At 44.0% G+C, this 25,077-nt stretch overlaps 1 protein-coding gene and 1 long non-coding RNA gene across 5 annotated transcripts; one reads left to right on the forward strand and one right to left on the reverse strand.

The window, feature by feature from the left end:
- Window positions 1–1,678: 1,678 nt before the first annotated feature.
- tbc1d16 (TBC1 domain family, member 16) lies at window positions 1,679–24,317 on the reverse strand. Of its 4 annotated transcripts, XM_035615463.2 has the most exons (14): window positions 24,086–24,225; window positions 23,771–23,989; window positions 19,005–19,217; window positions 18,257–18,419; window positions 17,486–17,800; window positions 12,486–12,680; window positions 12,072–12,219; window positions 11,753–11,917; window positions 10,949–11,097; window positions 8,528–8,662; window positions 7,337–7,523; window positions 6,224–6,403; window positions 4,899–5,045; window positions 1,679–4,211 (listed from the first exon to the last, which is right to left on the reverse strand). In XM_035615463.2, exons 3-14 carry the CDS (start codon window positions 19,183–19,185, stop codon window positions 3,918–3,920), a joined length of 2,259 nt encoding a protein of 752 aa, XP_035471356.1. In that variant the 5' UTR covers window positions 19,186–19,217; window positions 23,771–23,989; window positions 24,086–24,225; the 3' UTR covers window positions 1,679–3,917. The 4 variants fall into 4 exon arrangements, with proteins under 4 accessions (XP_035471356.1, XP_035471355.1, XP_035471357.1 ...); XM_035615462.2 differs by lacking the exon at window positions 23,771–23,989 and having other exon boundaries at window positions 24,086–24,317; XM_035615464.2 differs by lacking the exons at window positions 23,771–23,989; window positions 24,086–24,225 and adding an exon at window positions 20,960–22,868.
- LOC118288891 lies at window positions 18,461–22,839 on the forward strand. The gene is made up of 2 exons (XR_004785940.2): window positions 18,461–18,591; window positions 18,916–22,839. It is a non-coding gene; the product is annotated as an uncharacterized LOC118288891 (long non-coding RNA).
- Window positions 24,318–25,077: the final 760 nt, after the last annotated feature.

Raw genomic sequence — 25,077 nt, forward strand, 5'->3', positions numbered from 1 at the left:
CTTCAGGACAAAGAGAGTTGACATTTTCTGTTTTCAGAGAACAACTCTTGAGGGACTAAATCAGAATACCTGTCCGTCACATTTTTCATTTTCCTGGAACCAGCCACCTGAACGTGGTGTCTGATGTTATCTCCCCAGCTGGCCGTGGCAGCCAGTTGATCTCTGGCAAATGCCTGAGCCGACAAACAGCCACAACAAGCAGCAGAGGCTGATAAGACGGCGAGATCGTTTAGGGTTAAACTCTGGGAAACGCGCCGTCGGCCTCTGCTGCCTTTTCTCATGGGAGGGCCTCGTATTGTTTGTCTGAGAACGCTGGAAAGGAAATCCCCTGCGAGGCAGAATTCACACCTTGTCGTTTTCATCTTTGCAGAGTTTAAAGAAGGGGAACTGAAAAACAAAATCCTATTTTATGGCTGTTCGGGGGAACATAACAGTCTTAGCGCTTCGGTGTGGAACGACCACAGCCGCTCAGATGTTTTTCTCTTATTTGAAAAATTAAGCACTACGTGTAGCTGCAAGTTTTTTTTGTTTGTTGAGAGGACGGGTTTTCCCGTTTTCTCTACACACCAACAAGTCAGGCTAACAGACCAGTTCATTTCCACAGGCACACCTGACTGCAGCTGCAGACAGAAATGCCACAGACGGGTGACGTTTTCAGAAGTATATTTTTCATTAGATGAATCACAATGCACTGCAGAGGAGAATCTGCAAAGGACCACAGCTTCTATATCCGGTCTGGGCTTCAGAAAAGCAGTCATCAGGCACAAAAATTCTAAATAAAAGTTTCGGTGCAAAAAATGAACCACTATGCATTATTTGAGGCGTTCAAGGATATTCACAACGGTGCATGTCGTGCATGGTCTGTGTTCCTACTGCTCAAATAGTTTGGGAGATTAATGTGACTGGTTAAATCTTCTTGCCAACTACTCGCCTGGGTAAATTAATTAATTTTACGATTTACACAGTAGTGTTTTCTTCTTGCATGCCCAGCTATTGATGTAAACGATTTCAGGAAGTTGCCATTTGTGCAGGAAATGTTTTTTTATATGGCTACAGTTAAAATGAGTCTCATGCGAGCATGAGCTTTTGTCAGCCAGTGTTAGCAAACTCCACAAAGATATTTTCTGTTTGATGAATGTTACAGAGTCACTGATTTTTAGGATTCTTCTCTGTTTCAGTGTTTTACAATTTAACATAGTCCCTTATTTGTGGCTTCAGTGGCCACTGTTCACCAAAGGTTACGTGTTACTGCTTTTAAATAGGGCCCATTTTCTCCTAATGGACAAATTAGGAGAAAATGGGCGGGTGGTGGTGGTGGGGTGGGGCACAAACTAGTGAGAGGCCCCTCACTCCTCTTATGTAGGACCACCAGAGTGAAAGGGACACAAAATGACAGTGAACAGTTAAGGCAACCTCTTCATGATCATTTTGCATCTGTTTATGGTCATCTGACATGTTTTTGTTGTATGTTCTTGTGCCTTTGTAGTTGAGTGTCTTTTTTTTTCTTTTTTACAATTAATGACTGAATTTATGATTTATGATAATATAACTTCATGCATATGTTATTGTCTCATCTTATTCATGTTACAATAATACTATAAATATATACACTTTATCTTATTACTTTCGCAGTGTTTAATGATAAAAGTATATGTGATGATTTTATAGCAATGTGTCATTCAAGTACGACTGCATTTATTTTTATTAATAATACCAAGAACAGGAATATGTTCTTTTTTCTGTGATGTGTACAGTCATATCAACATATCATAGAGCTGAACAGCAAACATAGTACATTCAGTGTTGACTGGTCACAGCCCCTTTAAAGCAGGAGTTGTCATCAATTATAACCTGTGACTTACATTGCCTGTGCACACAATGTGATTTCTATGAAGACTTCAATAAAAATCATGAGATCATGGACACGCACGCACACACACACACACACACACACACACACACACAGATAGAGAGAGAGAAAGTGTGATTATCCCATCGCGCATCTCTGACTCAGCTCATTTAAACACAGCCGCCCAATCTCCAAAACTCTGCGAGCATTTACGGCGAACAGCTGCACACGATAAGTAAGAGGAAAAAGAGCAATTATGAATGTCATTTGCAGAAACTGCTCGCTGGGTGAGAAAGCCAGAGGCCAAAAGGGAGAAAGCGAAAGAGTGAAGGGGGGGGTGGTAATGTTAATGTTACGTTTTAGCACCAATTTGAAGATGTCTCCTTCCCCAGGTGTGTCACTCAGACGCTTTCAGGGGGAAAATTCTCCAAGTGCCATCTTTACATCTGGGACTTGCAAATCACAGAGGCAAGATGCAGATCACTATATATCTTTGTAGGAGCCCAAAATTATCCCCTTTCTCTTAATCTCTCTCTCTCTTGCGTTTTCCTCTCAGGAGCCCAGACGACCAGCTCTTTCTCTCTTCTCTCCTCTCCCTGCTTCTCCCCAGGATGGCTGCTATAATTAAAGAGACTGGTCAGAGGGGAAGCCTTGTAAGGCTGTTCTCCAACTCATTACCAGATGTTTAGAGGTCACTCCAGTGTATACACACACACACACGCACGCACACACACACACACACACGCGTACACACACACGCGTACACACACACGCGTACACACACATACCCATGCTTACATAGGAGTTTCTCACTCACCCTAGTCGAGTGAGAAGAAGCAAAAAAACAGATACATTCCTGTGGACTGATTCTGAGAGTTGATAGTGCCTTATCATTCATTTTCAGGTGAGAGTGGAGATGATGATGATGAGGGTAGGAGAACAAAAACAAACACTGCTGATTTTTCACTATCCTGCCTAAACGTGGTTCAACACAGAAGAAAAAACTTCAAGTAAAAAAGGAGGCCATCGATTTCTCTGTCGAGATAAAACATGATCTACGCTCACTTTGGCAGACGGGGCCGTCAGTATCCCTTGCAAATCCTCAGACAGAAAACTACGTATATATCTTGTGATGCTAACGTGTGAATGGTGAAGCTCCTATTGCACGACAGGTAATGTGAACATCTGTGTCTGTCAGAGGGAAACGTATGGAAATGGTGAACACCATTTGAACAGAGAGAAATTAGGGGAATGTTTCCACAATCCGATGAGGAGATATGCAGAGCCCTATCACGCTGTGAGTTTTTGTAATGTAAACAAATTCTTACCTCTGTTTTGGGCTTACGTGTTTTCCATAAAAACATTCTTTTGCCCTCTATATGGAAAGAATCTTTCATGCAAAGATATAGTATTGCTAAATATTTTTGTAAGTGTTCATATAAACGCAAACATTCACTTTTTGGGTCAACATTTCTTTGTCAACACCACGGGTTTGGATTTCATGTTAAAAATGTCCTGTTCTGACCGACGTGAGATATGCACACATAAATTTGATATTCACACAAATATTCCACTGTGAGAACACAGGAACATTTTTAATAGTTCTAGTTCAAGTCCTATGAAGGGTTCTTCAGTTTCATTTGACCCATGGTCAGAGTCAGAGAGAATTCAGGCCGGTTGCCTCAGACCCTTGAGTGACCCTCTGCCCACAAAGCCCATGGAAGTATGCCAAGCCAGCAGCGGAGGAAAACCTGAAGTAGCTCCAGACCAACATAGTGGCTGGTGATTGTCCATTCTGCTCTGAGAGGAAAGCAGCTTCTTGACCTCCAGCCTGTCGAACAGCAAACCATGACCATTGCAGATTCAGTCGAACGTTCAAAATAACATTCTGGTAAAGGCATCGTTCCACAATGCACCACAGGAAAGGATTGAGTGACACAAATCCACATTACGATAGTGGAACTAGAGGCAGGGACTGCGGAGAGAGGAGTCAGAGGGCAACAAATAGTTCAGGAATCCGGCAGATGGATTCAAACCTTTGCTGGACTAACTCCCCGTAACCTCCACCTCAGGACTGTTTCCGGAAGGTGAAAATATCCCGGGTTTTGGATCCTTTCTTGCCCTCCGGTGGAGGCGTGGGGGTGGTGTTTGGTGAAGGTGAGGAAGAAGGGGAGGGTGAGGAGGGCTGAGGGGTGGAGGTGCCTCCATAGGGGCAGCTCTGCGAGTCTGGGTGTTCACCCGAACACTCCACAGTGGGGATGTAGCGGCTGTCCCACATCCCTGGGCCACACAGTTTACAAAGGTCGTGTAGGCTGCATGGGATCCTGGGTAAGAGGCGGAACTGGTAGAGAAGGCTGCGGGCCTGGGAGAGCAGGACGAAAGAAGGCAGGATGAATAAAAAGGAAAAAGCTAAATGTAGAAGAGTGAAAGAAGCTTTGGACTGACAGGAAACAGACAAACACAAAACAGTTAACTGCAGATGTCGGACTTAGTAGATTAAAATTGTGAAATAGAGCAACAGCCTTCAGTTCCAGCTGAAAGCAAACAACTGTTGTCAAGGTCGCCGTTGCACTGTGTTACCTAAAGCTAAGAAGCTGCCCCCGCCTGCTCTTGGAAAAAAAAAATCGCAAAATCTCAGGCAACAAAGAAAAGAAGCTATGTGTTCTGCATGCCAACATGAACCCACTGCCTGTGGTTGCAGCAATACTAACACAGCATCCATAAACATGAGGAAGAAGGCACAGACACAATAGCAGGGATGAAGATCATAAATCCTCTGCATGGCGTGGCAGCCAACCACTCAGCACCTCAAGGCCTCTGTGGGCAGGCGACAGCACATCTGAGCTGCTCTGCTGCAGTGACTGACCTGCTGCAAACATAACACTGTGTAGTACTGCAGCAGCAGGATGTGGACCAACTGTCATGAGCATGAACATGAACCACTAGATTATTCTAATATTTCATGTGTGGATACTCATGTACTTTGGGTCTGCCGGGGGGCAACCTAGATCATTAAACACAAAGTAAAGAAAAAAGGGCAATGTGATACCTTGCGTAGCACCAGTTCTCCATTCATGTGCATGGAGAGGTTGCTGAAGTGGAGCAACATTTGGTCAGTGGCGAGCTGCTGTTCCGTCACATCCTCCCCGTAGAGAACAATGATGGCCACACACAGGAACAGGTGGAAATAGTCCGTCTGTATAGCGGGCGGGGGAGAGGTCAATACTTAAAGACAGATTCAGGCGTATATAAAAAATTATCTTTTTCGGGGCCTCGACTGACAACACACTGTCTCTGATCTGTGTATTAAGGCAACACAGAACAAGGAAAGACAAATAGATATGCACACAATTCAAATGAACATTGAAATCCGGTCCAAGGAAAATACAAATTAGGAGAAAAAATTTACCTTTTGAAATATATATGGTAAAACTTGAAAGAGTAAGGCTGTGAAATTGTATTTTTGCAGTGAATATCAGAAGAACTTTTAATTGATAGATAGAGCTTATTTGAAAATATACTTTATATTATTATTATTATCTATTATTATTATAGAAGTGAGAAGGCAACAAAGGCACCTACCAACCATAAACTAAAAAACAAACATTACCATCTGTCAAAACAACCTATTATGACCCAGTATTACACAGATATCTACCAGTAATCCAGTATGTGACATTCAACTATCTGAACTGCGGTTTCACTCTTGCTATCTACTCTATCACCACCTGCAACTGCAGATCAGAACACACAGCAGAGAGTCTGAACAGATGGCATGAAACAGACAGACTGGTATTTGACCTCGCCTCTACGAGGAGACGTGTTAAGCTCCGTGTCCTGATGGCGAACACGACACAAGATACAAGTTCACTGGATGCTCGCACAAGACAGGGGAGGAGGTGGAGGTTTGAGGTTGGAAATGTTACCTTAACTGCAAGTCAAATGAAGTTGCAGTGTTAACCTACGTGAGTTTTTTTTTGAGAGTGAACTTCCATTTAAACAGCTGTCATGTTGAGCACTGAAATTATCATAATTAGACCGGATTCAATTGGAATGTGGGATTTCACAAAATCGAATCTAATCGCTGTTGAATTAAACCCTCAAACACCTTCAAGATGAAGAAGAAGTAATATGACATTTTAAAGGGCATTTAGCAGGATTACAAAAGTCTATGGACACAGACTTTTGTAATCCTGTTTAATTCCTTTTTTTGACAATTCACCTCTGAATGCACCCTGAAGAAAAAAACTCCTCACATTCTTGGTACTGTAGTGAAATAAAACACTGCCAAACGCCCACTTACATATGCAATGTTAGTTGGTTTTTTTTACAAACTGATGTCTGCAAAAGGAGCAGTGCAGACTTTGCCCTGACCTGGTAGTGCGCCCAGCAGGCCTCCCACATGCGCAGAGCCTCCGTGTCAGGGAACTCTCGTTTGAAGCAGAGCAGGATCCAGCGGTGGCAGAAGAGCAGCTGGAGGCCGTCCTCCCCGAGCCTGGTCAGGTGCTGGTGGAAACGGGGCAGCATGAGACGCAGTAGCTCCCGCAGGAACATCTGTAGGCAGGTTTAAATATTCTTAGGCTGGAGTAATGCTTCTCCAGGAAATGTCATCCCTTTCTGTTTATACTTCCACGGACTGGGAGATACAACGCACAGTTTGTGTCCACCGGGAAGCAGAGTCATATTTAGCAAACCACAATATCTAGAAACATTGAAAGAAATTGGTTAATGGAAATGACTTTCACCCCAGCGGCAGTGTGAGTAAACTACTACGTCTGTGAAACAGGCGTGAAATTCAAATTAAACGGAAAATGGACGGAACTGTGACAAGACGGGCATCCGTATTAAATGACTTCAAGAGGAGTTAATTTCCTGCCTGTAGCAGTACAATGTTGAAATGTATGGCCATACTTTGAAAAAAATTAAGAAAAGAAAACTTCAATTCCAAAGAATTGGTTGAATCCACCAATTCTTGTATCGGTTCACACAGACATTTGGATTATGCTTAGAAAAAAACTAGCTCATATGTTGTGTGATCTGATCATGTCAGACTGGCTCGCTGTCATAGAGAAGGGGGAGACAACAATTTCCTTAATTGTGGGGATAGTGGCAAAGATTTTCAGACATTTTCTCTCCTGGAAGGCATTCATACAGCTGCACTTTGTTGCACACGGAAAAAGGGGCAGAAATCGTTGTGCAAATACTAAAAAAGAGAGCATGAGGCATCAATTTAAACCCTCTTTACTGCCTCTGCTTTGCACAGCAATCCCAGCATGAGGTGGGTGTAACTGTCAGATTGTAGGTGTCAGAATTATCAGACCCTTCCCATTCAGACACCAGAAAGGTGTGAGGGGAGGAGGGAGCTATTTGACATTCCCACATGTACTTCTCCTTTATCTCCACATCAGCATAATTACAGTATCATTTCACAACCTGACCCGATTTGCCAAAATCACAGAAACAAAATCACACACAGAAACATCCTACCAGCTGCCTCTCCATGTCCTCATCCCGTGGTGAGCTGATGAAGATGGTGTTCTCCATGAGGCCGACAAAGCACCAGAAGGTGTCGCTTTCATCCTGGATCTCAGTGAGCAGGGGGGCCACCAGGTCAGACATGCCCTGGCAGTAGCCCATGTCTGGATTAAAGACTGCATAGTTGAGCAGAATCCGCCTGGGACAAGAACAGCCACGGACATCTTAGTGCCGAGATAACATCGCAGCCGAAACACTGACACTGACGGGATGGGGCAATAAAGCATCAGAAACATTTTAATTCTCTTATATAAAAATGTTCACGATCCTGCAGCTCAGCCAGACCACAGAAAAGTAAGGTCCCACCCAAACACTCTGAATGATCCAACATGTGTTTCAGCATTGCTGGCAATGCCCAGAAAAACATGAGAAGCCCTGCTTAGCGGTTGCTATGCCAACTCCTCTGGTAACTAGGGAGATAATTAATGATCTCCATTTTTTTCTTCCTTTTTCTTCTTTATCGTTGCTACATTGAAGGAAACTTCCCTGGCAGTCCTCGTGCATTATCAAGTGTATAAACAAAGTGAAAACAACCTGAGGACGTTTTTATTGTTTTAGTGCGACATTAAGAAAGAAGTGAATGGAAAAACTATACGAGGGAGTTTTTGAGGCGGCAGACCTTAAATTAAAGATAGAACTGATAAGGGGATGCCAGTATCTTCGGCTCAAATTACTGACGGGAAACTCATCTGTGACATATCAGAACAATACAGGTGAGATAACAGAGGAAGCGTGAGCAAAGTGCTCTGCATTTGGACATGTGCAACGCAGCTATCACCCCACAGTAGAAGACATAATACCTAGACAAATACAAGGAGCCTCAATGAGAGTCACTAAACTAATATGCTATTTAAATCCTCTTGCTCCTCGTTTAGAAAGCCATTAGCTCTGAGTATGCATCAAAAGTGCTCAGACGGCTTAGTGAGAGTCAATAAAGCATGAAACTCATTTACGGCACCCCCAGAGTTCAGAATATGAAATGAGTAGGTACGCCTGTGCTTTTGGGATGAGGAATGGGAACGACAAGGATGGATAGAGGGAAGGTGACAGGAGGAGAGGCCGAAAGAGGCCGAGATAGAGATCAGGCGTGGAGGAAAAAGAAAAGAGAAATAAGTGTGGAAATGGAGAGAACGTGGGTCTAACCTCATGATCTCCACATTGGGGTTATTCTCTCCTCTGAAGAAGTGGTTGCTGCGGTCGGTTCTCACCACATCTTTATCTACTGTGAACTGGACCTTTCTCCAGAACTCGCTATGCTCCTCTGGGCTCATAGACAGTCTGAAGAAACACACACAACACCAGACAGAAAAGGGAAAAGTTAGATTCGTGAAAAAGAAAAAAAAAGAATCCTGCAGCTGTTTTCTTGTCTGGTTTCCAAAGTTAACTTTCTTAATAGATTACATGTACAAGAACAATTTAAGAAAGTTTTACTGCGGCCATCTCTAAGGTAATGCCTTCTAATGAGAAACATTATCAAATATTCTTTACCTTAAATGTTACTCTAGTGTAAAGACCTAATACTTAGCTGAAAACGAACTAAAAAATGCGGGGTTGGGCAGCAGGAGACTGAAGGGTTATTTCACCGTCAAGCACCCCACTGAGGATAATACCACAACCATAAAACCCCCTAACATCCCTCTTAATGTTAGGGACTATATTAGCAATGTACTCTGTGTATGGCACTAATGTACTCAAGTCCTAACAAGCAGAGGGGATTTAATTAACACTGTTTGTTTTCCATGCGACCCCACCAGGAATAATGAGCGCACACCTGATGCAATGCCACGCAACTGTTTATTTTCAGAGCCGTGTGTTTGTGTCATTGGACCCTGGCCGGCCTCATTTCTCTCTCTCTCTCTCTCTGGAGGATGCTCCTCGGGAGTTCGGGACAATGTTTTCAACACTTGGTAAGGTGTTTTCATAGGAATATTAAACAGGAACATAATCATTTTAGTGTATCATGGACCAATACCACAGACCACAACACATGCGATGTCTGTCCCCTTGATGGGCCTAAAAAAACAACAAAAAAAGGAAATAAAGAGCATGAAACAATCAATAGTACAATAAAATGAATATAAAACAAGCACCAGATCATCCACACGACTGATCCTTCTTAAAGACCTATTACAGCTGAAGTTTAAAATGATCCCGTTAATGAAGCCTTCCAGGTTGAGTTGGAAACAGATTTTTTGGGGGTCTTCTAGCTCAGAAATACAAAATAAAAATGACAAAATGCAGTCTGAACTAACAAACTTATACAATTAAGAAGTTGGTCAATTGGCAGAAAATTAATCAGCTACAATTTTTGTTACTCAAAAAAAGGTTGAAGCAATTTTTCCATGTTCACTGTGAGGATTTGCTCTTAGTTTTTTGGGCTTTGAAGTCTTTCAGTCAGACAATAGACAAAAAATGTGTCATCCTAGATACCTTAAGACTGTGAAGGACATTTTTTAGAATCGGAATTAATGAAAATAATCTGTTGCGGTTGATCTGAACATAAAGTATGTGAAGGTTTATTTACAAACAAAGAGAATGAAGTCAACGTCTCTTCTCTTAGGAATTGAAGTCACTCACACACTGAAAAATTATATATAAGCACTTTCTGCTCGAGCCAGTGGCAGAATTTCATTTTCTTATATCAAAAATGAATTTTGTCGCATGAAAAATACAAAATATACAGCTTTTTTTTTTTTGCACAGTGACAATATGATAAAATATTCTTCTTGGTCACTTTTACTTATTCTGTTCACTTTTATCCAGCTGGCCTTTGTCTGTCTGTCATCACAGCTTAGGGAGGGACAGAGGGTTCGGAGACGAGAGGGAAAACCACAGACATGTATCTTTACTGCTAATGATCAACCAGTGGCCCCGGAGGCTGCTCTAATCAAATGTTCTTTAAAGGAATCCATATCAGAGTCAGAACAAGGGCTGTAATTACCCGACTTCAATGAGACCTTCTGATGTACTCAAAATGTTAAGAGGCCATACAGAGGAAACCGGTCAAATTATCATATTCATTACAGACGGAGCGGCATAAATGTAGGTGCGCACTCACTCTTTTGATGGTGGGGCGGAGATAAATAAAGACTCGTGGATGAGCTTGTGTGTGTGACGCGTGTGCATGTGCTTGTCCGTGCGTGCCAAAGATGAGAGTATGATCTGATAAGCGCTGACATGTTTTTTCTCCTGAGACCTTTTACTTCACACCCGGCACCTCCCCCTAACACCTCCCTGATTGTGCCTATTGATTGCTCAGCGGTGGCAATGAAAAGCCACAATGGACTCACATATGGTTTAATGTTTGACTGACTGAGCATTTGGCATCCGATACTGCAGCCGTGTGACAGTTCTTCTGCCGTTTTATGGTGTCAAAATTACTGCTCGGTCTCAGCCAGACTTTTTTTCTGACAATAAATTGAATTCCATAACGTCAAATAAATTTTAATGCTTGTCAGTCAATTTTCATTTTTGTGGCTCAAATGTTACCAGCAGCCGGCTAATCCTCATATTTCTATACAACATCCACACACTTGTCTATTTTTTTGCCTCCCTGTTCCTCACCTCCTCTGCTGGATGTCATGATAGTGGGTGCGTTTCTGCAGCCTCCACGCCTCCCTCTCCTGGGAGCCGGAGTCGTAGCTGTAGTAGTGGAGCAGGAAGGGCCACACCTCGCCACGGATGGCTGGGTCAATACCGCCGAAGAAGATGGCCTATGGGAGGTGAACACGGTAAGCACAAAGGGAGTGTTGTCGAACGTTCAGAGGGCAAGCAGGGGCCACACAGCGGGGATCACTTCGAAAAGGCGAGCGTTAGATCATATACTGTATGCAAACAAGACAAGCACATATGTGGCGTAGATGACACCACATGCACTCAGCTATCAATTTACCAAACTACAGCAGATGTGTTATTTCATGAGCAACTGAAACCTCCCAAAAAGACAAACTGTTTGATCTGAAAAACAGTTCTGCTCTGCTTCAGCACATGTGTTTACTGAGGAAATGTCCTGCTCACAACTGCCACTGACTCATTTCTGTAAGATGGCGAATCTTCCATTGAGTCAATCCTGGTGAAAAGAAATGACTCACAGGAAGGCATCGGCCGTGACCAAGCCTCTCATTGCTTACACAGTGGGGGAGCTGATTAAAACTGAAAGTTACCCACTGTGGGGTTCAGTTTCAAAATGACTTTCAGCATGTGTGATTCAAAAGAAAACCAAATGTGAAGCTTGACTATGTGGATAGCCGCAGGAGAGACTGATGTGTAGGATGACTTATTTCTTTTTCTGACCAATCCCAAAGCATTTAAAATAAATAAAAACACACATTCAGACACACACACACACACACACACACATAGACGTACCTTGCGTAGCTTATACTCCTCCTCTACCTGCCCAGTGTGGTTGAGATGACGTAGCCAGGTGGTGACATCCAGCCGCCGATAAAGCTTCTCCTCTGGGTGGGTCTCCGCTGACGGTAGGGTGGCCCTCTGGATGGAAAACTGCATGCAGGATTTCTCATCTGACACCTGAAGGAGAAAGAGATGTAACTCCAGAAAATAAATTAAATGGGCGCAAAATTTGAGCACAAAATGTGAATCAAAAACAGCAGGAAAATTTTTTTTTATTATTTGTTTCCAAATAAAGCTAGAGGCCAAACAGGATTTTGGATTGTAACCTGACCTGGTCTTTTGGCTGAGATTCCCTGCAGCACTTCCACTGTTGGAAGACCTCAGCCAGCTTGTCCAGGCCAGCATGATGGAAGTGTAGGATCTTATACTGGCTCTCTCTGCTCGCTATCACCAGCTGGCCACTGGTACAGGCCTCATCACTGCAGCAACACAATCAAGAAGAGAAAGACAATCAAATTAAACTCACAAAAACCCAGTAAAGGAATATGTTAATTAATGTATTATAGTTTAGCAGTTTTTAATCTTTCTTACTTACTAAAAGTATTTTCATCTAATTTTCAAATTGTCATCATAAAACAAACTGACACCGTCGTAAACCCGACAACACGGCATGGAGCACGGCACAGAAGCGCGATGAGGTGACCACTCGTGACCTCGCTGTGACCTTTCGCAAACCCCGGCTGACCTGAAGAAGAGTCTCAGCGACCTCATGTGACCCAGGTCCACCCTGAAGACTCCGCACAACTGCTCCAGAGCCAGCACCTTCTGCTGCTCCTCCCAACGCAAGCCCTGCGACTGGCCACTGCTCTCCGACGGGGCATGGCTGTCCAGGCTGGAGGCCGAGCTGGCTGAGTTGGTCATGGACTCCTCACAGAGCTCTCTGGGGAAAAAAGGAAAAGGAAAAGACGAATGAGTTTCTACGAATTAGGATCACAGAGATTAATTTTTGGAGTTTAATTGTGAACATGAGTCATATTTTCCATGATATCAAAGGGAGCGGGACTTCAGACGTTGTTTATCCCTTCTGCACATAACGCTCTCCTTTCTTGTGCCTCACATGTGGACACAGATCTATTGTATCTCCTACGTGGGACATTAATAATAAATATCAAGTATACAGTAGCCAGCAGTGATAATTGTGCAGACATATAGGATTATCCCCCGCTCAGTTCTGCCTTGATGTTTTGTGTCTCAATATGGTTCCACCAAGAGGCAGAGAATGGGAGGAATGCATGGAGGCTTCTGAGGACGGACACAACGACCGACACACACACACACACACACACACACACACACACACACACACACACACACACACACACACACACACACACACACACACACACACACACACACACACACACACACACACACACACACACACACACACACACACACACACACACACACACACACACACACACACACAAATCACACTCTGCCGTCCAATTTCCCCTGTCATTCCCCCATGGCCAGCATGTTTTTCCCGGCACCGAAACCTGAGCTGATGGTTCCTCTGCTGCAGGAGTACACAGTCAGGAACACACACGAGCACACACAAAAATTTGACAAAACTGTATATATGACCAATATAAACAAGCACCTTGCACCACAACAAACACACAGAAGCTCTTTGTTTATAAGAAAAACTGACTAACTCGCCTATTTATGTCTTTCTCTCTTCACACAACAAAGACACACACACACACACACACACACACACACACACACACACACACACACACACACACACACACGTGAATGGACCATGGCTAATGACCATAATGCACTCTGAAACACGTCTCGAGACACGCTAATGCTGAGAAACAGACCAACGCAGACATGCACTAAACCCCCTGATATTTGAGTAGCAGACGTATAAATGAAGTAATTTGCGTACAACTTACTATGAAATTATTTATTTAAAAAATAAAATAAAGGCAGAAGATTAAAAGAAAATTTAGTTCATTTAGCCTCTTATACAAAAGAAAATCACCTAAGAACTGTTTCTAATTCTAATTTACATACACGTGTGAATTTAAAAGTCATTATTGTCAACTATTCTCAACAGGTTTACAGGCGAACACAAGTGTCATGTTGGTATTTTGGAGAAGCGGGAGGCAGGCCAGTTCTAATCTATTATACCCTGAATCAATCATGTCTGGCTAATCATTTCCCTGTTAGCAGATGGGAAAATGATACGGCTGATCAATCCAAGCTGCACAGTTTCCTCGGCTATCTGGTGATTTACTGCTCTCTGTCTCATGTATCACGCCACAGACCAGACTGTGGAAAAGGAGGAGACTGGGGCAGAGGCACAGAGAGCTCTGTTAGGGGAGTTAAGCAATCTGAAATGTGGAGGAGCTCTTTTAAAGGACTACTGTACTCGCCTTTTCATGACTCCAATGACTGTCAAGCTCAGGCAGTTTAAAAGGCCTATAAGGCCGTTAACAGCAGACGTTGCCTTTGTTCTTCTCGCACACTTAATGTACGAAAAGAATGCGATTGCATATTTCTCATCATGGAAATAAAAGAGCAAAATCCTTGCCAAGCACATGACTCTTGGCATTTGAGCATGATTCGCCCGCTGTGCTGAATCCAAGCGGAAACTCAATGAATGATTAACAACGTCCGTCAGTGTCAACAGCCTGATTCTGTTCATGTACTGCAGGCAGCGAATGTAGGCAGCAGCCACATCTTAAACTGTACATAGGGTACATTATGTAAACAAGCCAGGCTCCTGTAAACGGCATGTCCCACCAGGCCAGTTCAAACTGCCCCGAGGCTCTTCATAACACCTCTGCACATGAAGGAGGCTTCACCCCGGGGGAAGGTGCTGCCAGGTCACCCTGTGAACCAGGACCAAGTGCTACAGTCCTCCAGGGACTCGCAGGCCCTTCGGCTAATCCCTGGAGGGAACAGAGAGACGAGGAAGGGCTCGGGTGAAGGGGGCGGTGCACCGACCTCTACACTGGAAAGTGGTCAAGTACAGTTTGGAGTTTGGAGAAATGTATTTAATCATGTCGTATTTATTCCAACATTCCCAGAACCAAAATAATGCACAGTCAAGACACGTTATTTTCCAGAATTTTCTACATAATAGGCCCATCTCTAGATCAGGAGCGTCTAAAAGGGATCAAGATAAATGTGAGGTTTATTCAAAACTACAGATGATTTAGATCACTTTTGAGAAATCTGTTTTCTCTTTGACATTAAAACAACTTTTTTTTTTCTGATAAGCATAAAAAACAACAACCCCACATTAAATCTATCTGGATTAAATCTTGTTCTGAGATATAATTACATGGTAAAATTCTTTCCCCCATACAGCAGTACAGACAGACAATCAAGAGTGGCTTAATAAACTGTTGAACTTTGAAGAAAGTCGTTAAGAAGCTTGACAGAGATTGCTGTGGATTTCTCTTTTTCGCTCTCTCCTCTTTCTCCCTCCCCCCTTTTCATCCGCTCTCGCACTCCCATACGCGGCTCTTTCTCTTTGAGTGATTCCAAGTGACATGTTTCCAGTTCCTGGCCCCTTAACAGTGTCAATTAAAGCAAGAGAGAGAGAAAGAGAGATTGAGTGGGTTCCAGGGTTTTGGCTGCTGCTCCGGTCTCTTCAGTCCTCTAATCCGGAGAGCTGACATTCAGCCCAGCACAACAACCCCGGGAGCACTGGGAATCAAAGGGCTTCACACAGACTTTAGGAAGGGAAGGGGAGGAGGGCAAGATATTTGAGAGGTGGGCAACACCGAAAGAAACAATATTGAGAAAAACAGGGAGAATGGCCGGGAGGAAAAATAATGCTAAATGAAGAGTGGAAGGAATGGACAGACAGAGGCCGAGGGAGAAGGGAAGAGTAGGAGGGAAAAACAGGAGAAGAAGAGGATGGATGTGAGTGCCAGAGAGCCGGAGAGAGCCACTAATAGCGAGTGAAGCACAGAGGCGAGGAGGAAGAGAAGGACAGAGTAAAGGTTAGAAGCTGTGAAGCTCAGAGCGTTGCCAAGTCACACACTGACTGCACTTACAGCAAGCTGGGGTCTGAGAGTGGTTAAACACACACTGACTCACTCTCTCACTCTCCCCGACACACACTGACACAGGCTCGCACATTCTGGGCAACATTTCAGGCCAAATAGCTGCGTGAGGAAACGACCACGGAGGGAATCATAAAGTCAAACGGCCGCGAGGACCGGACAGCAGCGCGGTCACTGTCCAGATGGCTCCCCTTGATTGGAGAACGCTCCGTGGAAGCGCTGGGGTCCCGGGTTTGTAGGATTTGGGCTCTTATTTTGTGCCATCTGCGACATTATAAAACACTTAGAGGGAGATCTGCTTCAAATAAGCAAACCCGCTTTGAAGTCTGACAACATTTCACAGGCCCTACTGAAGTCATCTACCTGCTGTTCTCGTAGTGCAGGAAGCCACCATGTGGCCAGATAGTGTAAACTATTCCTCATGCCTCATCAATTCTTTTCTTTTTGGCTCCACCTTGTGGCAGGTTAGGGTAACGGATGAAACACCTTCATAATGTTTGTTGTAACTTGTGCAACAAACAAACAACCCACCTGGGTCTCTGTGCTATAATACGCTATGGTCGTGCATGTTAATCACAGTTTCTCAGATGAAAACCGACATTCTTCTGTCAGAAAGACTGGAAGAAAAGTGCTTGTCCTGTCTACAAACAGTGATGTTGCTGAAAGCTACTTTCAGGCATTTTGGGGAAAAACTTTTCCTGCGAGCCCCCGGAGAAAAGGGACAAGAAAAAGTGTGAGAATATACATCAGTAAAATCTCTGGAAGATTCACTGCAGGCGAGTGGGCACTCTACTTAGGCGCCTCCCCTCGGCTGAATGTTTTGGGAATCTTCCTGTTGTTGTGAACGCTTCCTGATGAGGACAATCATCTGCTGCACTCTTCATATTTGAGCGGCAAAATTGCCAGGACCCTAATTTGGACATTTTCTGCAACTCATGTCAGAAAACAGCTTAAGAGACAGTATATGTTAGTACTGTGCCAAGTTACGTGACAGTGAATTCTAGATTGACATCTTTGTGTAGATATATATATACCACAAGCTACGAGATTGTGAAACAATGGTATATGCACCTGTAGAAGCCACAAGTCACTAAGATATCAACCTTCATTTAAGAAAAAATTTCATTGAGAAGTACTACACTACCCACAATCCTACTAATGTAACATCAACGTCTCTGATTGGTGGAGCTGGCTGTTAATATGGAAATGTTATCTACAACCCGCGGACTTCATGTGGGCTAGTGATGCTGTGTTCCATTGTACCTCGGAGCTCTAAAACTACAGACCTCCGCGTCGGAGGTTGCGCGGCTCCAGGCTTAAAACCCTTTATATCAGTAAGTGTAAGTAAATGAATGGGTAATTCACTTCTGGAACCGGAGACATTCAAAAAGTGGGTGGTCACCGTTGAGCTCTATGTCTGCTCTAATCTTACAAGGGTGGCTGTGGCTCAGGAGGTAGAGCGGGTTGTCCCCTAACAAGAGTGGATGGTTTGTGAACTAAACTGGTATTCGTTTAGTTTACATAATTTAATAGTTCTCTGACTTCAAAGGATATCCTCTGGAAGGAGCTTTTAAAAGAAAATACTCAACTGCATTATTTCATCTAATCTATTTTCTATGTATGCATAGATCACTTCAACGCTCTCACTCACCTGGTTTCATTATCCAGGAAGACAGAGCCGCTGCTTTCACAGAGGGCCTCGCTGACGGGGGACAAGCAGAAGGGCGAGGAGAAGGTGTCCGAGTCTGAACCCATGTTGCTGTCCCTGCTCACTTCGTCCGACAGCTCACAGGAGCCCTCATCCCCCTCTTCCCCAGCCGAGGGCTGCTGCTGCTGCTGCTGGTGTGAGGAGGCGTCCGCTCCAGCCTCCGCCACCAGGCCGTGGCTTTCCGTAGAGGTGCTGCTGGTAATATTCCTCTCTTCATCCTCATCTTCCTCCTGGGCTGCTGGAGGACGCGAGTGGGGTCTGGAGGGGATGGTTGGTTTGAAATACCATCAGTATCATGTATAATACTGATGCAGGGCTGCAGACGTGTCAATAAAATTTGTAATCTGAGCAACTAAGTGTTTCTAATGTTTCACACAATATGCTTTTGTATCTATAAGAGCTGCAGCATTGATTATCATAACAATAAGTTGCTGAAACACATATAGAGGAATCTCTCCACAAAAATAAGACAGAATTCTTTGAAAAACATAATGGTTGACAGGTTGAATATAATGGAAAATCCTTTATTTTTTTATTACACTGAGACTATTTTAGAACATAGATTACTGGAAATGTATTTATCCTGAAGAGCCACTGATACATATGTCACTGCTACTGTCCATATATTCAGCATTTTAACTTTAAAACTAAATGTTAGACTTAAAATAATCTGTTTAAATGCATCCAAGTCATTTTAAAAACAACTTTCCCCACCGTCGGCCTCGGTGGCGTGCGTTCCTGCGCACAGGGGAGCTCTCGGGCGTAATGTAGCGCAGCGCCTCTTCATCCTGCCTCTGGATACGGGAGTTGGGCACCCAGGTCAGAATCAGAGTGGTGCCCAGGCTCTCGTCCTTCTCCACGTGCACACACAGATATCCTGCAGGGGGCAACATCAACCACAAGCATGTGAGGAGGAATTATGCTGGGATTAATCAGGTGGTCACATGAGAGGAGAGGGCAGGACAAAAGTTAAAAGTTTAATACAAACATGAAACCTAAGAAGAGATCAGCACACAAGAGAAGTAACGACACAGAGGGAAACCTGAGGGGTGAGTTACGACCTAACAACACACACACACACACACAGGACGAGAATAACAGGAGGTAGAACGAGAATAACAGGAGGTAAGAGATGAGAAATTAAGGAAATGAAAGTCAACCAGCAGCACAGGCCAGTCAAGCTCACATGCTTAAAAACCACAAGGCCTGAATCGTGGATCTTTATGAGTAATTAAGACAAATACACCAAAATAAAAATAATTTCCCTCAACGTTACAGCAGTATTAATAAAACAAGGAATATTGCATGTTCACAGCTGCAGTACAAAGTAGCAGAAGTGAGAGCTATAGCTTGTTGTCTCCCCTTTTGCCCAGTTTCCCTCTTCCTTGTGGCCTGAATCGCCTACTCAGCAGCTGTTCTCATATCACAAAGAAAAACATTTTCAACATCAGTCCAGCCGAACCTGGGTGGTGCTCAGCCAGGCCGGGCACGGGCTCCGCAGGGTGCACGCAAACATTATTTTTGGAGAAGATGATCTCGCCATCCAGTCCTGAGCGCAACGACGAGCCCCCTGCCCCGGGGTTAAACGTCAGGAGGTCCGAGGCCTTGGAAGAGGCACGCCGCAGGAGCCGACCCAGAGACATCTCCTCAGGCACCGGGACACTAGGTCCATCCTCTGAGTGTGGAGTAGAAGGGGAGTTTTAGGAAGAGGAGGAGGGGAGGACAGGCCAGGGTAGGTGCGGCATGGGAGTGAGGAAGGGAAGATGACATGAGAGGAAAAAAGAAAACATGACACAGTCAGGTAGACATTTCAAGGACAAAGCTTGGCACTGTAAAGCTGCACAGATCGTCGCCTTCACTTCACCTCCTCTCTCTCACCTGTGTGCTTGTATACACTGCAGTGTCCTTACTGCAGCGCTCAACCCCAGGATCCCCTCCCCTCTGTACATTTTACATTTCCTTGTTCCACCTTTTGCTGCACACACCTGCACCACTACTCACACATTCACAGACAGGGTCTGTGGATACTGTACCAGAGTGTAAACGTGTCCCTCCTTTTGTAAACAACACACACACACACACACACACACACACACACACACACACACACACACACACACACACACACACACACACACACACACACACACACACACACACACACACACACACACACACACACACACACACACACACACACACACACACACAAAGACGTGTGCAAAGCAAACACACTTCACTCCATCAGTGAGAAATTCCATGCAGTTATCAGTGGCCAACAGATGTCACCAACATCGGTGCTTAACTGGGACCAGCACGTCGTCACACCACCAGTGTTTCAAATGTCTGCTTCTTTGTTAGATGAGACATACTCCATGTCGAGCAAAAAGTCAAGCAGCTCTTTTTCTTCTTTGAAAAGGCTTGGACGGGATCTTATGCTCAGGATCAAAGAAGATTAAAAGCAAACTAATCTTTTTTTCTTTACTTTTTTTTTTGTTTGTTTCTGTCCGATCTCCTCAAATACTCATTGATTCATTCTCTTTCTCTTGTTTTGACGCGTGAGCCCGTATCTTTGGACATACTTCATGTGTGTAACCTTGTTCTCTCGTTGGCTGAACACTCGGGTCTCATACTCCCCATTCAGTCTGAGGAATGTTCACTCCTTTTTCCTCAGGGGGCATGTTTGCCTCCGCCTGATTAGGCAGGCACCCCACTTCCTGATGCCAGGCCCCAGACAGGAAGGCTGCTGGCACGAAGTCCAGGCAGGACCCAGGAGGAGGGGACTTTACTGTTGGTCATCATTCGGCTTACTTTTAAAAGAGTGTAACTGCGGGTGTTTTGGGGTGAAACTGATACAATTCATTGATTACATCTTGTAAAAAGTCGCTGGTGTGTCTTGCAGATGCCACTAACCTTGGCCAACAACTAATGATTATATTCATCGTGATTCTTATTCATCAAAATATCAATAAAAGTCTTTAAAAAGTGTCCACCACCACCCAAGGGGATGTTTTCACAAATCTTAATCGAAATTCGATCAAAGCAGTCACTGTTAAGATTGTCTGTTTGAAAAATAATCTATTCTTATTAATTTTATATGTTTTCAATTTTTTTTTGGGGGGGGGGGGGGGTAATAAGTCTGAAAGATCTTAGCATCTGTTCGCTGAAACCCAGTTCTTTTTCTCCACAAGCCACAACATTACACTGAGCTATTGAACATTAGCAGCCACCGGGCTATTTGCATGCTAACTGCTTCAACAGCACTTGTAAATAACCCATGAAGCACTGACACAGCGACTCTGACTCTGCAGTCCTGCAAGAGATACACACACTGAAAAAACATGCCACCTAAGCATCATGTGCATAATGACAACAACTCTTTAAAGTATAGACTCGAAACAGCAATAGCACACTCACATGCTGTGCAACTATCCAGAGGTTATTTTGGTCTGCGTGTGATTACAGGGTGAGCCGGGTCAGGTCAGTTTGATATGGCTCGTTCACGCGGTTCACTTCAGGACCGACTCCTCTCACTCCATCTTCTCTGCTGTCAACACCACAGCGTGCTCGCACGCCGCCTCCCCTCTCTGACCTTTCACTCTTTTATTAAACGTCTCACATCCTTATAGGACTGCAACACCAGCTCTCAACTCTGACCAACACCAGTGACTCACACATTTTTCACAGACTTTTAACAGACGGCCTGCCAAAATGAAAGACTTTTGATAAGGGCCTGAAACCAACACCAGCGGAAATTTAGCGGCAAGTGTAGAAGCCACAAGCTTCCAGGGTCTCAGCTTCTCACCTCTGGGCTACATTAATTTAGCTGTCAGGTGACATTTGAATAGATGAGCCAGAACTCACCCCCCTATGTATCTGCACTGTACACCAACATGCCTGGGGCGGCTTGAAAAGGGAACTGCCACAAAGGAGCCTGAAAAACAAGGTTCTCGTGCACAAGGAGACTTCATGGGTGACTCAGCCGTGCTCGTTTAAAGTTGTGCTAAATCTACAGATACTTTTTGGGTGATTTTCATAAGGAAACAAAGAAAATTGTTCTACACTCATAATAAAACTTGGAAACTAGCATCTTATTGTTGAATTTGCTGGATGGATACATCGACTGATCTTAGCTTATCTTAGATATATCTGTGTCAGAATATACAGTTTTTATATAGTAGCTTTGAGCACTTCATATTTTTTGATTATTATCCATATCAATTCAGTTTGTGGTGAAGTTGCGTTCTGCTCAAGCTGAAGCTGAACATAATTGCTGGCATGAATTTGTATGAAGGAGCAGTTGGAAATATAAACTTTGGTCTGAGCAGAATATAGAATCAAATACGGCTCATTAATATTTTGAGTTAGTGAAATGACGTTCACTAATCAGGTAAAACAAAACAAAACAGTCATGTATTCAACTTAATTCTCTGCAATCAAATCACACACATTGGGTTATTCTACATGATCTCCTCGTGATTACTATTGTAATATTTTTTTCACTGAGAAGGAGGCAAGTTTTCATCTTTTAGGGAAATGCATGTTCTTTAACAATGGTAGCTAATAGTAGCTCAGCAATACTGCGCTGCCTGCACACATTAAATGTATTGGACCAGTGTTATTTTAAGGTTTATAATCTCATTAATTCTGTATGTTCTACAAGCAAAGTATTGTTGAGATATCGTATTCCCCTCAACAATTCTTTTGCAAGACACGCTGCTATACTGTATTTCGCTATATCTATTTGATCTTGAGTATAATTTGATGAATATTCTAAGGGACGTTTGATGATTTTGTTAGTTAATATTAAGTTGATTTGAATAGATGGTGCTGCTGTTTGCTTTTTGGAAATGTATGAGTTTCAGTACAAGTATAATGGGAGGACAAAAAACACATATTCCTCTTTTCCAGCACGAACAAAAAGCTGTACTTCCCTGCTTCAAGCACGTCATGGATCTCAGACTTCAAGTCCAACTGCCCGTTTCAATTTTAATGAGAAACATTTTCGCTTGCGAACCAAAAGAGAACCAGCTTCAGTGGTCCTGCAGCCGATGTTTTGTCCACGACGGAGCCCTGATCTCAACACCATGGTGGAGTCAGTCTGCGATCACATGAAGGGGCAATAGACACTGGGATAAGTCTCAACCCAGAGAAAAAAACTGTGGCCAGTTCTCCAGGATGCTGGGAACAACTGAACACCTTGAAAACACTGTGTGCATGTGAACCGAGGACTGGTGCAAACGTGGCTTACTGCACGCTGCATGAAGTTGATCAATAAATAAAATCTATCCATGGCATTGTTTCTGAAACTATCCTCACTTGCACAGTATTGTATGTCTGCTGATGTACGAAATATGCTTGGGGTAATTCAGACTGTAACACAAAGAGAACTCATGCCTCCTCAGAAAAATATCAGGACAAAAAAATGAAAAGAATACAACACAACATTTTAGAGCTATTAGATCGTTCACATATCAATGTCTGTATGTGCCTCAACATACACTGCTTCAACCAGAATTGCTTCCTCGTCGTCCTCATGCGGTGACCAGAAGAATAAAAACTCTGTCTGGTGCCATGTGGTAGAGCTGCAACAGTTAATCGATTAATCTTTAGTAAATTAATCGCCAACTATTTTGATAATCGATCAATCGGTTCTATTAGCTTTTATGGAGAAAGAAAAAGTCAAAATTCTCTGATATCAGCTTCTTAAATGTGATTTTTTTTTGTGATATTTGGTGTGTGGACAAGACAAAACATCATATTGTGGTTTTGGGGAACACGATCAACACTTTCCACCATTTTGTGGACACAACTAATCGATCCATCGAGAAAATAATTGTGACAAAGCAGTTGCATTGAGCTGCATTTAACTGCATGTTGCACGGGGCTCTTTACCACAGGTCCTCCCCAGAGCGTGGGGGTGAACCCTCCTGTACCCATCACTGAGTGTGGCTCGTCCCTGGCCTGACTGCAGATGGCCTGGAGGAGAGGCCACGGTGGTACGTGTGACAGAAACAGGAACAGCGATGGTTATGGGCCGAGCGGCAGAGGCGGGCTCCATCATCTCTCCCTCACACTGGGACTGACAGTCAGCAGCATCCGGCTGACAGCGGGACGAGAGGGGAGAGGATGGGACGAGGCTCCTGCCACCGCAGCGTGCGCACACACACACACACACACACACACACACACACACACACACACAGGCCCACCACAGCGACATCTCACCGGGGTGTCGGTGGCAGGAGCAGCCCGGGGGGATCCCTCTGTACCGTCGTGAGCATCAACATATTTCGAGGTGAGCTGCCTCGGCCGTGGCCGAAATCTCTCGCCCTTGGCGTTCATACGGCAACTTTAAAGTTTGTTTTCAGCGGCAGTGTGGGGACGTCAATGACACGTTCTGCCCCGCACCGGACAAACGTCTCGCCCTCGGCCGTTGACATGCACCTGTTCTGTCCCAGTGGGGGAAATAAATGAATAACAAGCAGCGTGTGTGTGTGTGTGTGTGTGTGTGTGTGTGGGACCAAGCGGCTGAGCGCTCACCTTCAGCCCCGCCACAGGAGCTCACAGCCCGGGTCGGACGTCCATGTCACCGCGCGGGCGGGGACCGGGGACCGGGGACCGGGGCGGCACGTACCGGCGTCGTCTCGCCTCGCTTCTCCCTGTTTCTGGCTCAGGTGTCGGGTACTGTAGCCTCGTTCGCTCCCCTGTGCTTTCCGACAGTGACTCCACACGCCCGACTGCCGCTGTTCCTAGAGCAAAAGCAACGCTTCCGGTTGGAGCTTTCAAAGTAAAACTCCTCCCCCTTCGGGGGCCACGGTGCAGGGGGATTTTAAGAAACGACCTCGCTTTAATTTGTAGGATAAACGTGTCTCACTTCCTGTCATCACTCTGTTGTATTTCTAGCTTGATTCAGCAGGTCCAGACCAATCCCTCCTATTTCGCTGCTTCCGGAATGCCAAAGGGATTTTTTTTTTCTATCACACAAACCGTGAATGTTGAGATTTCATACAGAAAATGTAAAAAACAATCAGAGCTTGATGTAATTTAAAAATCACAGAATATATATATATATTTTTAACATTAAGTCATCATCCGTCTGACCTTTTTCCATCACAAGTGACGTTTTTGAGGTCATTAGCAGAAGCTTGGATGCAGTTGGTTCATCACCAGGACCAGAGCTGGAGTCAGAGCATCTTGTCACCTCTCTGTTTAAAACCTGCTTTAGTTCATGTAATAAATAATTTTCCTTCCAACTAAAAAGAATTACATACAATTACTACCTACAATGTATAAACTGAGTATACTAAAATCCTGTTTTGACACAGGATTTTAAATTAGTTGTAAATTTGGCATGTACATAGAAATAAGCAATTCCCAGAATAAAAGTTACCATAAATAAAGACAGAACTTAGAACAACTTGCTGCCTCACAGCTCATTCATTTTGTCAAACGATTACATTGATCAAAAATAAATGACATAAACTGATAAAAATAAATTAAGACAGCATGAAACGATCAATGCAACATGTTGC

The sequence above is a fragment of the Scophthalmus maximus genome, chromosome 17 (assembly GCF_022379125.1).
Source record: "Scophthalmus maximus strain ysfricsl-2021 chromosome 17, ASM2237912v1, whole genome shotgun sequence".
In the NCBI taxonomy this organism is placed as follows: Eukaryota; Metazoa; Chordata; class Actinopteri; order Pleuronectiformes; family Scophthalmidae; genus Scophthalmus; species Scophthalmus maximus.

What these genes read in the sequence shown, in the direction of transcription:
- tbc1d16 (XM_035615462.2), bottom strand. Translation starts at nt 19,185, where the DNA reads ATGTCTCTGGGTCGGCTCCTGCGGCGTGCCTCTTCCAAGGCCTCGGAC. An exon ending in TTCCTGGATAATGAAACCAG is followed by an intron (nt 12,681 to 17,485) that starts GTGAGTGAGAGC and finishes TTTTTTCCCCAG; the next exon opens with AGAGCTCTGTGAGGAGTCCA. An exon ending in GAGAACTGGTGCTACGCAAG is followed by an intron (nt 4,212 to 4,898) that starts GTATCACATTGC and finishes CTGCTCTCCCAG; the next exon opens with GCCCGCAGCCTTCTCTACCA.